Source organism: Falco cherrug, chromosome 9, assembly GCF_023634085.1.
Source record: "Falco cherrug isolate bFalChe1 chromosome 9, bFalChe1.pri, whole genome shotgun sequence".
In the NCBI taxonomy this organism is placed as follows: domain Eukaryota; kingdom Metazoa; phylum Chordata; class Aves; order Falconiformes; family Falconidae; genus Falco; species Falco cherrug.
Window position 1 is genome coordinate 44,908,546 of NC_073705.1, and position 14,180 is coordinate 44,922,725.

General features: G+C 50.0%; 2 protein-coding genes across 3 annotated transcripts in view; one reads left to right on the forward strand and one right to left on the reverse strand.

Annotated features, from left to right (window-relative positions):
- The first annotated feature begins 3,358 nt into the window (after positions 1-3,358).
- On the forward strand, positions 3,359-9,226 carry LRIT2 (leucine rich repeat, Ig-like and transmembrane domains 2). The gene is made up of 3 exons (XM_055721366.1): positions 3,359-3,559; positions 3,951-4,732; positions 6,218-9,226. Exons 1-3 carry the CDS (start codon positions 3,450-3,452, stop codon positions 7,027-7,029), a joined length of 1,704 nt encoding a protein of 567 aa, XP_055577341.1. The 5' UTR covers positions 3,359-3,449; the 3' UTR covers positions 7,030-9,226.
- A 791-nt stretch (positions 9,227-10,017) lies between these two features.
- The window catches only part of CDHR1 (cadherin related family member 1), a 49,157-nt gene continuing 44,994 nt past the window's right edge, over positions 10,018-14,180 (reverse strand). The window contains exon 17 of one of the 2 annotated variants that reach the window (XM_005433487.3): positions 10,018-12,855. In XM_005433487.3, the coding sequence (XP_005433544.2) occupies positions 12,307-12,855 (549 nt within the window). In that variant the 3' untranslated portion in view covers positions 10,018-12,306. Of the gene's footprint in view, positions 13,776-14,180 lie in introns of both variants that reach the window. The other variant, XM_055721365.1, reaches the window with a different exon arrangement.

Consider the following 14,180-nt stretch of genomic DNA (forward strand, 5'->3'; position numbering starts at 1 on the left):
GGAGCCGGAAGAGGGGCGCAGAGGGGCTGGAGCGTGTCCAGAGCCGGGCAGGGGCTGGGGCAGGGGCTGGGGCACCCGTGGGATGGGGGGCGGCTGGGGGGGCTCAGCCTGGAGAGGAGGGGGCTCGGGGGGGCCCTTATCGCTCCCTGCAGCTGCCTGACAGGGGCTGTAGGCAGGGGGGGTCGGGCTCTGCTCCCAGGGAACAAGGGACAGGACAGGAGGGAACGGCCTCAGGTGGCACCGGGGGAGGGTTAGATTGGGTGTGAGGGGACATGTCTTCACCGAAAGGGTGGTCAGGCACTGGAACGGGCTGCCCGGGGAGGTGGTGGAGTCACCCTCCCTGGAGGTGTTTAAAAGACACATAGATGTGGTGCTTGGGGACATGGTTTAGTGGTGGGCTTGGCAGTGCTGGATTATGGTTGAACTTGATCTTAAAGATCTTTTCCAACCTAAACAATCTATGATGCCATTGGCCCATGGTACTGACTGACACCACTCTTTGAAAGGCTGTTTTCCAGATAGGTCAGTCTGGGAAGAGATCTCATGTGGGAGAAAGAAAACAACTATGTTTTATTTTCTTTCTTTTCTGTTAATAAACTAATTTATTTAAATTACTGTATATTTTTAGCAGAGAAGCCCAGATGAAATTTTACTTGCTGCATCCCAGTACACTGGGCATTATGCCGCTGTACTGTGTCCAAAGATGTACGCGAGGTGAACCCGCCAATAATTTTTACTCTGTATATAAACCTGTTAATAAACAACACTTTTCATGATTATTTTTTTTTTTAAAGATGTGACTTAGCTGCCACATACTTTAAGACCCTCCCTGCAGACCACAGAGGAGGAATGTGACAGTGGCAAAGGAGGCACCTTTCCTGTGAGCAAAGGATGTTATTGCAAGTTTGGGCCTTAAAAGCGGTGAACCCCTCCTGCTAGCTTGGTGCTGGAGACAACCGAACATCCTGACCCCGCGGCCTCACCGGTGGCATGTATGCAGCTCACAAAGTAGGTGGTTTTCAATCTTGTTTCCCTCATGAACCCCAAGCACTGATGGGCCTCCCCATCACCTTGTGAACACCAGGCCAGCACAACTGGACAAGCTGATGATCTGGGTGAACTTCAGCCATTTATCCCAGCACGGAATGCATTCCATCACGTCTAACACTGAACACTATCTAGCACAGGGGTCCTCAAACTACGGCCCGTGGGCTGGATACAGCCCCCCAGGGTCCTCAATCCGGCCCCCGGTATTTACAGAACCCCCCGCCGGGGTTGGGGGGGGAAACCAAGCAGCCGCAGACGGCTGCCTGCCACTGCATCCGCGTGCCGGCCCCCTGGTTAAAAAGTTTGAGGGACCCTGATCTAGACACTGGTTTTCTTCTGCTTCTGCTGAAACCTTTTCTCTCTAGACCATGCAGCTCACACATGGGCAAACTCCAGGTTTGCTCCTGATGCCAAGCTATTTTCTATCTAACTACATGTTGTATGCAGCTTACTACTGTTCTTAACTAACTATGTGTTGTGTGTAGTTTACTACCATCATTACCAGTTATAATGAAGCGTAAAATCATAAAGTTATGATTATAAAATAATATTGTTGGTTTATTAGGGAATATTTCCATGGCAGACTACAAAAGAGGACCGAAGGCGCTGGTTGAGTGTGGCGTTTGCCCCCCCAGAGGCCCATGTTCACGCAGGGTGTCCCTGAGGCCCTCTGCTTCGGTGGCTGATGGGTGCCCAGGAAGGACACTTCCTCCCACTGCAGCTGCCAGTGTGGCTTCTGCAGCGTTCCCAGTTTAGCCGGCCAGCCCTGCTGACAGGTGGCCCCTTTGCTGCTTAAGCTGCACTGAAAGTGCGTAAGGAGTGTCAGCCTCAGCTCACGGGAGTTGGGCTGTGCCACTCATTGCAACAGCTTCACCAAGAAACGTCCCCAGTGGCCACCACCACAGTCAGGTGGGGGATTTGTAGTGCTGCATCTGCTGTGCTGGACCAGCAGCCTTTCTCCTTCACTCGTGGCTTACTGACATGTTAAAAATGTAGGGCAGCCGTGAAATAGCAGGTACTGCACCATGGACATATAAGGAAGATTTCAGTTTTAAAAAATGATATAAAAACACCCAGCCCCATATGCTGGTGCTACAAGCTGGGCATAGCGAGCAAGAGCAGCCCGACAGGCCCACTACTCACTGCTTGCTGCTCGCACACGGGAGGCAGTCATGAAGCACTGCAACAGTCCCCGGTTTCCCCAGCAGCTCATTTTGCTGATTTGCCTTGAAATCAAAGCACCTGTCAAATTAGAAGCTACAGAATCAATCCTATGTTTTCTGTAGGCTTACAGAGGCTATGCTGTTGCACACACCGCAACAACCAAGTATAGATCTAAGCCGTCACACTATAAATATTTTTCTATCCTGGTCCCATAGGTTAGAGGTTAAGTAGGTTCAGGCTAATCTTGATTTGTGACCCAGCTTCACATGTGCTGTGGTGAGGTTAAGCCTTTTTCCAGTGGCAGCTGCCTTCTGCAGGCTGTGATGAAGCCCATACACACTAGATGGCCCCAGGAGAACGCAGCGCTGCTTGGAAATTATAACCAAAACTTGCTATCTTGGATTAAAAAACAAAGATAAATGAATTTGGTTACACCAAATCAATGCTCATAGAATTGTTTAGATTAAGTTTTTCAAGTTGATGGAAAGGCAATTGGCATGTCTCATGGAGAGGCCAGAGAATAGCACTGAAATTTTATATTTATACAATAGAGATTGATGTCCAAGGTATATTTTTTCAGAGAAGCCCATGGACTGGCTACAGCTATGTTTCTTTTTTCATTACCAACATGTAAGAATGGAGATGGGGGTGGGGGGAAGCTGTTTCAGAGGAAAAATAGTGCCGTACTTCTATTTCTGTGACAGAGCAACCAAATTTGAGGATGAGGTTTCATGCTTGCTGTGTGCAGTGGGACACCCTGCAAAGAGCTGTGGGCAGGGTGTGGAGCCTGATGGGTTGTACAACACAGCACTACGCACTGACAAATTCCAGCTGTGAAGCCTGGCCCTTACTGTGGCTTTCTGCATTGATAAATGCCATTAAAGTATATGAGATTTAGACAGATCCCTTGAAATTTTTTTAAAAAGTAAATAGGCTTGGTTAATTACTTTTAAGGACTTGGGAACAGAAGTGGTTTTGCCTCCATCTTCATATTATCAACCAAATAAACATGCCTGTGAGAATCCCCACAGCTAAAGAATAAATGCCAAGAGTAGTCCTGGGGGTGATGTTTAGCACTTTGACACACGCTATGAACATAGTACATGTCTTCTTTAGGGTTGGGTCCCCAGCAGGATTTATTTCTGCGTCAAGGAAGATTACAACTAATAGGATTTGCTTCTTGGAGGCTGTTGGCATGTTTGGTACAAACCCTGCACAGTGCTTTCTTAAAGAAGAATATGGACCCTATTTGTCATATTTTTCTTCTTCTTCTGGCCTTCCACAAGATAAACCCATCTGTTTCATCTTGTGTCACAGGATGCTCTTGTTCTCAAGACAGCTTTGGAAGGTAAGAATGCTAGTTACCCTACTCGTAGCACCAGCAAAGCAGCTCGGAGACTCCCAACATATATTTGCCGATGATGTGAACACCAAAACCAAACAGGTGGCTGCATAATATGCTTCCTTTAATACCTGGATAGTATTAGCTAAAGCATAGAATGAGAGTTCTCTTATTTTGTTGAGATACATAGTTGCCTGCATAGCAATTTTTATGACTTCGTTGTATTCTTTGTGGGAAAACGGGTGTGAAACCCAGGGAAGGATAGATGCATGGCTTATGCATGCCCTGTACACAATACCTTATAATTATTCAAGTGCTTGTAGACCTGTATAGAGAACTAGTTTGTCAGCTATGAATGTGGTGTATGACCCGGAGAATCTTCTGGTTTCCACCTTAGGAGTTTGCTCTGCATGTCTGCACTGTTGAGGCAGATCCCTGCAAACATTCCTCAGGACATCAGGAAAATTAGAATAGAAAATTCTCACCTAACAGAATTGCCTCGTGGGTCTTTTGAGAATGTTAGTGCCTTGGAATATCTCTGGCTCAATTTTAACAACATCACCGTGATGCACATTAAGAGCCTGGAATACCTGCCCACTCTGAAGGAGCTGCGCCTGCAAGGGAACAAATTAAGTTCAGTGCCATGGACAGCATTTCAAGACACCCCGGCCCTGAAAATCCTGGATCTGAAGCACAATCGGCTGGATGTCCTTCCAGAACATGCGCTCCGCTATCTGCCCAACCTGACCTATTTAGATCTGTCCTCAAATCAGCTTACCGTCATATCCAGGGATGTCTTCTACAATTGGCCCGTCTACCAGAGAAGCCAGAGGGCAGAGGGGCAGATAGAAGCTATTTCCAACGCTGTCCTGGCCCTCCATGACAACCCCTGGATTTGTGACTGTCGCCTGCGGGGATTTGTCCAGTTTATCAAGTCAGTCGGCCCACCTATTATTTTGATGAATTCCTATTTAACTTGCTCAAGCCCGAAATTCAGGGCAGGGAAGTTTTTTCATGAAGTGGAGCTCAACAGCTGCATGAAGCCCCTGACCTCAGCCCTTGACACCAACCTGACAGTCCCAGTGGGGCTGAACATCACCCTGACCTGCTTTGTGCAAGCCAGCCCTTCCCCTGTGGTCTGGTGGACCTATGCGCTCAAACTTTTAAGGGCATTTAATGGTAAGCAAAGCTTTTTCATCTCTCTTTTTTTTTTTTTTTTTAAAATTTAAAATTTATGTACTGCTATTCTACTTACATAGGTCTTCAGGCCATCACAGTCACCATGCTGGCTCTCACTCCTGCTTTAGAGCATCACAGTTATTGTGGTAGCAATAATCCAAATAATCTTAATCATCCTGTGTGTCTGACTGGCATGAGAAGACCTGCTTCATGCAGGATATCAGTCAAAGATGAGAAGAGCACAGCCTCATTTCTACACAATTATTTTGTGTGGATTTTTAGTAGTAGTGCTTTCATCGTGACACATGAAGTAAGAACTAGTAACAAAACATCAGTCATACATATATAGTAAATATATAGCTAGCTAGACACGCATATACATTCACACTATATATTATATACTAAATACACATACACTCTATATTATTATGTATGTGTGTTTCTAGGAGCGGGAACAAACAACATGTTTGTGGTTTTCCATATGTTGTCTCAAGAAATACCCACACAAACCACAAAACCCTGCAGCCCTGTTGCCTGTCTCCCTCTGTTCATATTCTACAACAAAACCAGAGGTTGTAACCCTCCGCAAACCTGGCTTATTTATATTCTTTATTGAGGGCCTCTTAATATGAGGCCTTTTCCTCTTCCTCCCTATCCAGCTCCATTCTTGCACATCCTCCTTCACATTTATTTTTACCAAGAGCCTTCAGTAGGACAAGCTGCTATTTTCATCAGGTAAGCTAATAATGTATATGGGCACCGCACAGGTTATGTGTTCCTAATAAGCCAGCTAGCTAAATAAGATAGCATTAGCCCTTAATCCTGCACTGCTATTTGCTTTAATTGTAGTGTCGTAGCAGCACTTGTGCATCTTTCCATAAGCACATGCTGAATTAATTATGTACAGGCTTTCCCCAGCCACAGCCACATGCCCCTGTTTGGGCAGACGGCAGGGGGTTTCATACTGTTCTCCAAAGCTGCCTCATGTCCAGCCCAACGCCCCTGGCTCCACACGCCTCTTTTCAGCCTCAGCCTTTTGAGACCGACAATTTCCTGCACTCAATCCTAATGTAGGATGGAACGTGTGTCCAAAGCTGCAACTGTGCCTCCTGCACCTCAGCAGCTCACCTTGGCTCGCCCTGACCTGAGCAGGCTGATGGCAGCTGGCACACGGGCAGCTTGGCCTCTGCCTGCAGCAGCCTCCCCAGCCGCTCGCACGGGGTCGAATGCCCTCCCTGTCTCCTGATCTCGGGCATTTCAGCGCATTAATTGCCTCTTCGCCCAGATAACACTTTGCTGACAAGCTCTGCTGGGATTTGGCACACTCCCATGCCCCCTTCCTCTTCCCGGGGCAGGGTGCGTCCTGCCTGGCCTCCTGCCCCCCCATTCCACGCAGGAATGGTCTTGGGGCTGCCCCAAGTGGCTCCCTGTCTGCATGGGCAGGAGGGGTCCCTGCCTGTTGACATGGCTCCCCTCTTCCCACAGTGTCCACTGAGCCCGTCAGCGAGGACACCATCCGCTCAGAGCTGCTGATCCCGGCGGCACGGCCAGCAGATGGTGGCAACTATACCTGCATGGCTGCCAACTTCTTGGGCAACTCCTCGGCGGCCATCACCCTTCAGGTGGGAGCCCTGTGGGCATCCACCACTCCCGTGGGCTGGGCCCCCATTGCCCCTGCCGAGCCGGGCACCCACGTAGAAGTGCGCATCGCCAAGCAGACGGTCTATGGCATCACCCTGGAGTGGTTTGCAGTGGCAGCAGCAGCAGCAGAGCCGGGGGAGACCTGGTACACCCTCCTGGTGGGCCGCTATGATGCTGCCCAGAAGGACACCATCTACATCGGCCCTGGCGTCAACACCTACTCAGTGACCGACCTGCTGCCCGCCACCAAGTATGAGGTCTGTGTGGCTGTGCGCAACCAGGCACCCCGCAAGGGCCAGTGTGTCGTCTTTGTCACGGGCAGCGACATCAGCCAGCTGGAGCAGCGCGAGAAGCTCATCCACATCGTGGTCATCGTCTGCGCCATGGTGCTGGCCGTGCCTGCTGGCATGTACGCCTGTACCGCCGAGGCTCGCCCCGGCTGCTTGGCCCGCTGCCCCTGCGCTTGTCCCCGCCGCCGCCGTGGGGGCCAGGCACAGGCTGCGGGCAGCAAGGAGAGCACGTTGGACAGCCTGCCTGCCGGCAGCGAGGATGGGCTCTGTCGCCCCGAGGGTGGCCGTGGCGCCCGGCAGCCCTTGGCCCGTGAGGAGCCTGGCAAGCCCCGGCCACCCCACCGGAACAGCGCTGACCTCTACTAGCCCAGCCCTGCCCTCTACTAGCCCAGCCCTGCCTGCCCTGCAAGTGCAGCGGCACCTTTCTCAGACGACCTCGAGCCACAGCATGTGCTGGTTTTTCTTGAAGGACCACCAAAGAAGGCTCAGTGCTGTAAGGACTCAGGGCATGGTGGGGCACACGGCCCGGATCTGCAGCAGGCTTGGAGAGCCCTGGGAATGGGGGTACTCGGGGGGGCGAGTGGCTGTGCCCCCCCCCAGCCCCAGGCTGCCTCTGCAGCACTGTCATGGAGCAATGCACACAGATACACAGGGAAACAAGCATTAATGAAGAAAAACACCCCAAAACCAACAGCAACGCACACGGAAACAGGCCAAAGGTCCCCCTTGCCCACTCGTAGGGGCTGGTCTCTGTTTCTGTATTTCTCCCAGCCGGGGGGTGCAGGGGGAGGCGTGTTTGCAGCGCTGCCCTGTGCCGGCTGCCAGCTCCTGCGTGCAGAGACCGGGGGCCTGGGCAAGGCTGTGCTCACAACTGGCAAGAAAAATGAGGATGAGAAGGACTGGGGCAATGTGATGCAGCTATTTTGTTTCACTTGGCGAAAATTTGTTTTGGTAAGGGCTATTGGTTGGTGGTGAGGTTTTTTGGTGGGGTTTTTTGATATTTTTTTTTCTTACTCCTTAAGGTTTACACAGCCCTAAGAGGTTCACAGCCTTGGTTGTACAACAAATAGGAAACCTGTGAGTGCTTGCTGAAACACCAGCATGATGTAGCTGCAGCACAAGGTTTCTGAGGTTTTGAGTTGGCTTTTTTTTTTGTACTAGATGGGAGTGGGGGGGCCTTTTACTTGTGTCCAGACATCTTAAGAGGACCATTTCAGTTTCTCACTATCTAAAAAGAAGAGCTGCAGAAAAATGAACACTTTGCCTTTTGCAAGCCAGCACTCAACTGCTGTTTCCCCTTCCACCCTGCCCATCACTTGTCTCCTTTTTTCCCAGGAGGGCCCTGTGGCTGCCGGGTTATTGTAGCTTAACCCCAGCCTGCAACTAAGTCCTACTCAACCTCTCCCTCACTCCCCCCACTTCCACCAGCAGGATGGGGAGGAGAATCAGGAAAAAAGGCACAATTTAATAATTTAAATAAAATAAAATAATAAGAATAGTGATAATAAGAATACTAATGAAAAGGAGAGAGGAATGAAACCCAAAAGGAAAAAAACCCCAAGTGATGCACAACATGGTTGCTCACCACCCACTGATGGATGCCCAGCCAGGCCCCCAGCGGCGACCAGCAGCCCCAGCCAGCTCTCCCCAGTTTATATACTGAGCGTGATGTTCTGTGGTACGGAATGTCCCTCTGGCTAGTTTGTGTCAGCTGTGCTGGCTGTGTCCCCTCCCAGCTCCTTGTGCCCCTCCAGCCTTTGTGCTGGCAGCACCTGAGAAACTGAAAAGTCCTTGACTTAGTAAAAACATTACCTAGCAACAACCAAAACCATCAGTGTGTTATCAACATTATTATGCCAATTCCAAACCACAGCACTGCACCAGCTATTAAAAAGAAAATTGTCTCTATTCTAGCCAAAATGAGGACGGGGTGATGGGGATGCTTGGCCTGAATAAGGCTGGCAGGAAAAGTGGCCGGGGACAGAGAGGGTGGTGGAGCTGGGGTTTGGGATCCAGGCACCTCCCCCAGATGCAGATGGGCCATCTACTCATCCTGCTGCTTTGAAACCGAAGCTTGCCTCCTTTCTAGAGGTGAAATACCCCAAATGTGCATGTAAAGACAATCGGCCCCTGCTTGCAGAGCAGCTCATGCTGCATTTCTTGGGGGTCTGAGGACATGTGACTTACCTGTTTCTTTTTTGGCCTCATGCTTTCCAGTACAACCAAAGCACGTGGCTGGTAGACCTGCAGCCCTTTTCATATGTGTTATTACAGACCGCCTCAAAAAGAAAAAAAAATTAGAGTAGAAACCTCAGCGGTAAGCAGAGATAAAGCCTAACGTGAGCTTCACTCCACGGCAGTTTGGCTTTCTAGTTGTGTTTTTGTTTTTGCTTTCCACACTGTCTGTCCTCCGGCCCCAGGATTCTCCCCCAGCACCTCCTCCTGCTGTAACTCGCTGCACAGCTTTGGAACAGAGACCTCTTGCTAATGCTGACCCTCGGTGTTGTACTTCAAGGCACTTTCTAGTCTTGTCAGTCTTTTAGTGTCAAAGTAATAAACATGACAGATTTTCAGAATATGCAGATGTCACCTGCTATTCATTTCTATGAATTTAGTTACCAATTGCAAAGCAACCTGGATGCCCAGGAGCTCCCAGGAGGGATGGGGGACGCCGGGCAGTTGTAGCATGTGTCACGGGGTCTGGAGCGGCGGGGAAGGAGCAGAAGCAGCCAGCCAAGCAGGGAGACAGCCTTGTCCTGGAGAAACCCCTGGGGAGATAGTGCATGTGGGGTCAGGCATGAGCTGATGCTGGTTAAGGACCAGTGTATGAGGGGGAGTGAAAAACAAATCAGGGGCTGTAACAACTGGCCTTCTCCCACCCTAGTCAACAAGGAGGGACAATGGCAAACTGTGGAGACTGTAAAGAGCTGCTGAACCACAGCGAGGGACAGCCAGAGAAAGACAAAACTTCCCATCACCACATGTAGAAAGTTCATAATAAAGCACACAGCCTGCAGCCTTGCGAGGAGCCTTCCTCCCCTGGGGCCATGCCGCAGCAGGCTGCAGGGCACAGCGGGTGCTTGGCCAGGGGCTCCTCTGTGACCCTGCCTGTCCCCTGCACCATCCCGCTTCTTGCCTCCTCTCCCTCGAGGCTGGTGTTGCCCAGAAACCATGCAGCCCCTCTCCCGATTCGTGATCCACAAAAGGGGCCATGTGGTCACCCTAGAAAGCCGCCTGGCTGCCTGTGCCCATGCGGTCACATCACAAGCACTGACAAGGCATCGTTGCTCACAGAAGTGCACCATCCACAGACGCACCTTTTGCAGGTTGGTTTTTTTTTTTTTTTTTTTTTTATTATTTACAAACCCGTCCCTTGAAGTTGAAATACAGAGTAACTGGAAAAGGGTCTCACAACATAGTAATAAAACATCTTTATTCCCTCTTAAATATAATCTCTAAGACTAAAAGCCTATAATTCCTGTTAAATCTCACTTAATTCAATGGTCTTTATAGGCTTTCCTCGTTAGAGAATGAACATTGAATACCGGCTTCAACACAACATCGGGGAAAACAGTAGTACAAGGAATAAATCACAAACGTTTGGTACCTCAGGAAACGCTGCAGAGCCTGGCAGAGACACAAGCAGCAGAAGGCATGTGCTCACACAGGGCAGCGGGAGCTGGCTGTGGGCTGCATCCCACCCGTCCCACCGGCTCACAGCCGGAGGACAAGGATGAGGTGACTGAATACACCGTGAGAGCCTGGGCCTGACACCACGCAGCCCTGGGAAGAGGGATGAGCAAGAAAACGGCGGAGGAAATATGAGATGCAGCAGGAGAGACTATGGGAGCAGCGCTGCTGCCACAGCCCCCAGCTCGGACCCTGCTGCACCTCTTGGCCACAGCTCCTGGCTCAGCCCATGGGTGGCATGAGCGATGGTCACCCTCTGGCTTCTAGGTGGATTGAACCAAAGTTAAAAAATACAGAATTTTCCCGGTAGGTAGGTAACTTCTTATTCAACCAGCTATCCCCTAAGCTGATGAAGACCTGATGCAAAAAAAGGGAATTAGACCAGCTAACAGGGTGAGAGGAGGCCCTGGGGGTTAGGTCTGCTGGTCCAGCTGAAACGACAGCTGGAGAACAGTCTCATGAACCTCTTGTGTCCTGTCCTGTCAGGTTTGTGCCCCATCTTGATGTCCACGGTGCTGATCCATGACAGCACAGCTGCCCTGGGGGGCCAGGGCTCGGGCAGAGGGTGCAGGATGCTGCTCCCCAGCCAGCCTGGTGCATACTGCCTTCTCCCCAAGGGAAGGGAAACAGCCAGGCCAGCTGAAAAACATCTCCTCAGAAACAAACACGAGAGAGAAACTATGGGATAGATCCAGGGGAAAAGTGCTCTGCCTTTGGTGCCTTTTTACCATCACGTAACAGGAAAACAAAGCATCAGCTGCTCTGCACACACACACACACACACACACACCCCATTAGCTGCTGCATAATTCACTCAAAAATACTGACAGGAAAAAACAGAATATTCTATGGAAACCTCCTTTTTCACTCACCAGTCCCTGGAGCAAGCCAGGTAAGCTGATGAAATACATTTCCCGACACCTCCTGCTCATCTACAAAACCAAATGATCTTTCCAGACACTTCCCTGACCAACCTATGCAACTTCCCAGCACTTGTCTATACTTTTCACTTATCATTTTTCTCTCAGTTTTACCTTGTCTTCGCTGCTGCTTTAATCATGTCTTTCTCTTGCCAGCTTCTCCCTCCTTAGGGGACGTGGTGTCGGAAGGAGACAGTACTGGGTGAGTGCGGCTATTGAACTTCTGCGCCCAAATCTTGCCCAGCTGGTCTACACAAGGCTGTGGTGGACCCCCCGTCCCCCAGTTAGCAGGCAAGTCCAGGACAGCAGCAAAGCACAGCATCATGTCAACGTACTCTGGCAAAACCCAGCATAAGCTGCAGGATAAACGAAGAACTTCTCCAAGCCTGCTCGCTTACCTTTTGGGAATGGAGGTACTCAGGCCATGAGCACATCGCTCCGCCAGCTGTTGCAAAATGCGTCGCACCCTGAGGACAGCGGGTACCAGCTACACACTACTCTCTTGCAGCATCGCTGCTGTAGGACACCCGGCCCTTGATGTAGTGCTGGTGCCACAGTCTTCTAAAGTGGGGCTGGGGTTTGAAGTGTCAGGTTTTTGGACACCTCAAACCCACCTGCCAGACCAGGTCAGAAGTGGCATCCTTCAGTGCCTTGGCTGCAGAGCGCCTTGTTTGAAAACCCGGACTCTGGGGTAGGGACCTCCAAACTGGGGGGCAACCTAAATCCCCGTTCATGTGGAGAGACTGTGGCTGGCGTGAGGGTACTCAGCACCCCGATCCAACAGCTGCAGGGAGGGACCAGTGCTGGGACACGAGCTGAAGGAACCACACTCACAACTGGACACAGACCGCAGCGTTTGCTGTGGGTGGGGTGACTCTGTAGCATGTAATACTTGCTGAAGGTGAGGGGTGGCTATCACAGCGAGAAGTTGCTGTCGGATCATGGGGTGCTGACAGACACGGGGGAGACCACAGCACATAAACATATCCATGCACAGCCTCAATCCGCAGTCTCTGGGGGCTGCCAGGAGCACCTAGATGTGGGGCTCACCAATAGCTGCGTTCCTCTTCTCAAACCTCATTTTGAGCTCTGACACGAGGGCATTGTGGGCACTGCCATGACCTCTCTTCTTCTGTTTGTTTATGAACTTGGGAGTGAGGGAGCCAGACACAGTCGGCACCCGCCACCCTGGGGCATCACCCTTGGGAGCCAGGGCGGGGGGCGGCGGGGGCAAGGGGGTGGGCGGTGGCACGGGGGCAGCCTGGATGTTGTTGTTGCTGTTCTCGTTCTGTAGGCTCTTGGCATCGTCTTCAACGACAAACTTATCCGCAGCATTGCTGGGTATCTTGAACTTCAGCCACTCCATCCTGACTGCCCGGGGCTGTGGGGTCTGTCTCTTTTTTATGATCCTTCTTACCGGCATGATTTTGTTGGACCGCTTGTTGCGCCAGAACATGGCAGTAGAGATCATGATAGTTATCAGCACCATTATGCCCATGACACCAGCTAGCACTCCTAAGGCTTTCATGGGGTTATCTTTAGTTTGCATCAAAAAGGCGGCCATAGGCCCTTTGTGAAGAGTCTGTAAAAGAGTACAAAGAAAACACGTGACTTACTCTATGGGACAGACAGCGACCCAGAAATTTCATTTGTCCAAAATATGTAACACGCAGGGCTGACTAATGGAAATTGTCTCTGAAAAAAAACGAGAGGCAAAGAGCCAGTCCAGGTTTGGAGAATTTAGGTGGAGCAGGAGGCTGGGCAAGCATTACAGTGTAGTGAGATGGATGGATGGCGAGCACGGAAGCTTACGGGAGTATTGCTGCCAAATTAGGATGGATTCCTCCACCTCACCGTAGTGTTTGTTTAACTTGCAAGAACCGAGCAAGAAAATAATTGGCTCCAGGATCTGCAGCTGTATTGTTGTACTACGTTTCAGAGTTAATTTCCTAGGAATAATAGTGTTGAACCCAAACAGAAGTCTTTGAGTAGAAAACAATCTTGCAAAAACAGTTGCAGGTGATGCAGTTTATGGGGTTATTACTGAGCATGGCACTGAAAAGATTATGAGAAAACTTCACTTCATAAAATTCGGGTGTACAAATGAGTAGTTAGCAGGTATGTGCTGCATTCTGTTTTCAAGTACTCTTTTACAGACATAACAAAACTCTTTGAGGTAGGGGAGATGAGTAGAACTAAAGAGCTTTGTTTTTAGAAATGAAAGAAATAAATAGCATAAGCTACATATGGCATATTAAGGACAAATGAATGGCCTGTTCACTCTGCAGCTTAGCACACTGAGCGTCTCGGAGGTCCCCGTATAATTTTGCGGATTTTGCCCTGCGGGTGGAGCTTGGATCTTTTCACACTTTTCCAGTACATGATGGTGGAGATCACCATTGTTACAGAAATGGTGGAAAGGACGCCACTCATGCAAATTCCAAATATTGTCCATGGACGCTTCTTGAGGCCTAAAATATAGGATTTTACCCTGGACTTGATCTGGAAATATCAAAAATAAGAGAAACTGTCAACCCTCACATGGTTATATATGAAAGAGGCCTGTATCTCTTATAAATACAACTAGGGAACTAGGGTGAGACGTGTACAGGATAGAGAGCATATAAAATAAAGGGAGCTAAGTGTTGAACTAGGCACAGAAGAGGAGACAGTTGCAATGGCATTGAACTGAATCCAGAAACACTAAAAGAAGTTAGGAAGCAAACTGGTTGATCAGGGAATAAAAGGGAGCAGCGCAGCACATGGATCACCCGTATTATTTCCAAGAGACGTTCATAATGAATACAAGCTCCTGCAACAATGTCTGGACAGACAGTGGTGTTGCGGAAGGCCAGGAGATCTTTCAGAAATGGCACATTCACGAGCAGGTTTGTTTACCAAGAGCCA

Excerpts from the sequence above, each read along its gene's own strand:
- LRIT2 (XM_055721366.1), top strand. The coding sequence starts at position 3,450 with ATGGACCCTATTTGTCATATTTTTCTTCTTCTTCTGGCCTTCCACAAG. Across the intron at positions 3,560-3,950 it reads TCTCAAGACAGCTTTGGAAG|GAGTTTGCTCTGCATGTCTG; the intron begins GTAAGAATGCTA and ends TTTCCACCTTAG. Across the intron at positions 4,733-6,217 it reads ACTTTTAAGGGCATTTAATG|TGTCCACTGAGCCCGTCAGC; the intron begins GTAAGCAAAGCT and ends CTCTTCCCACAG.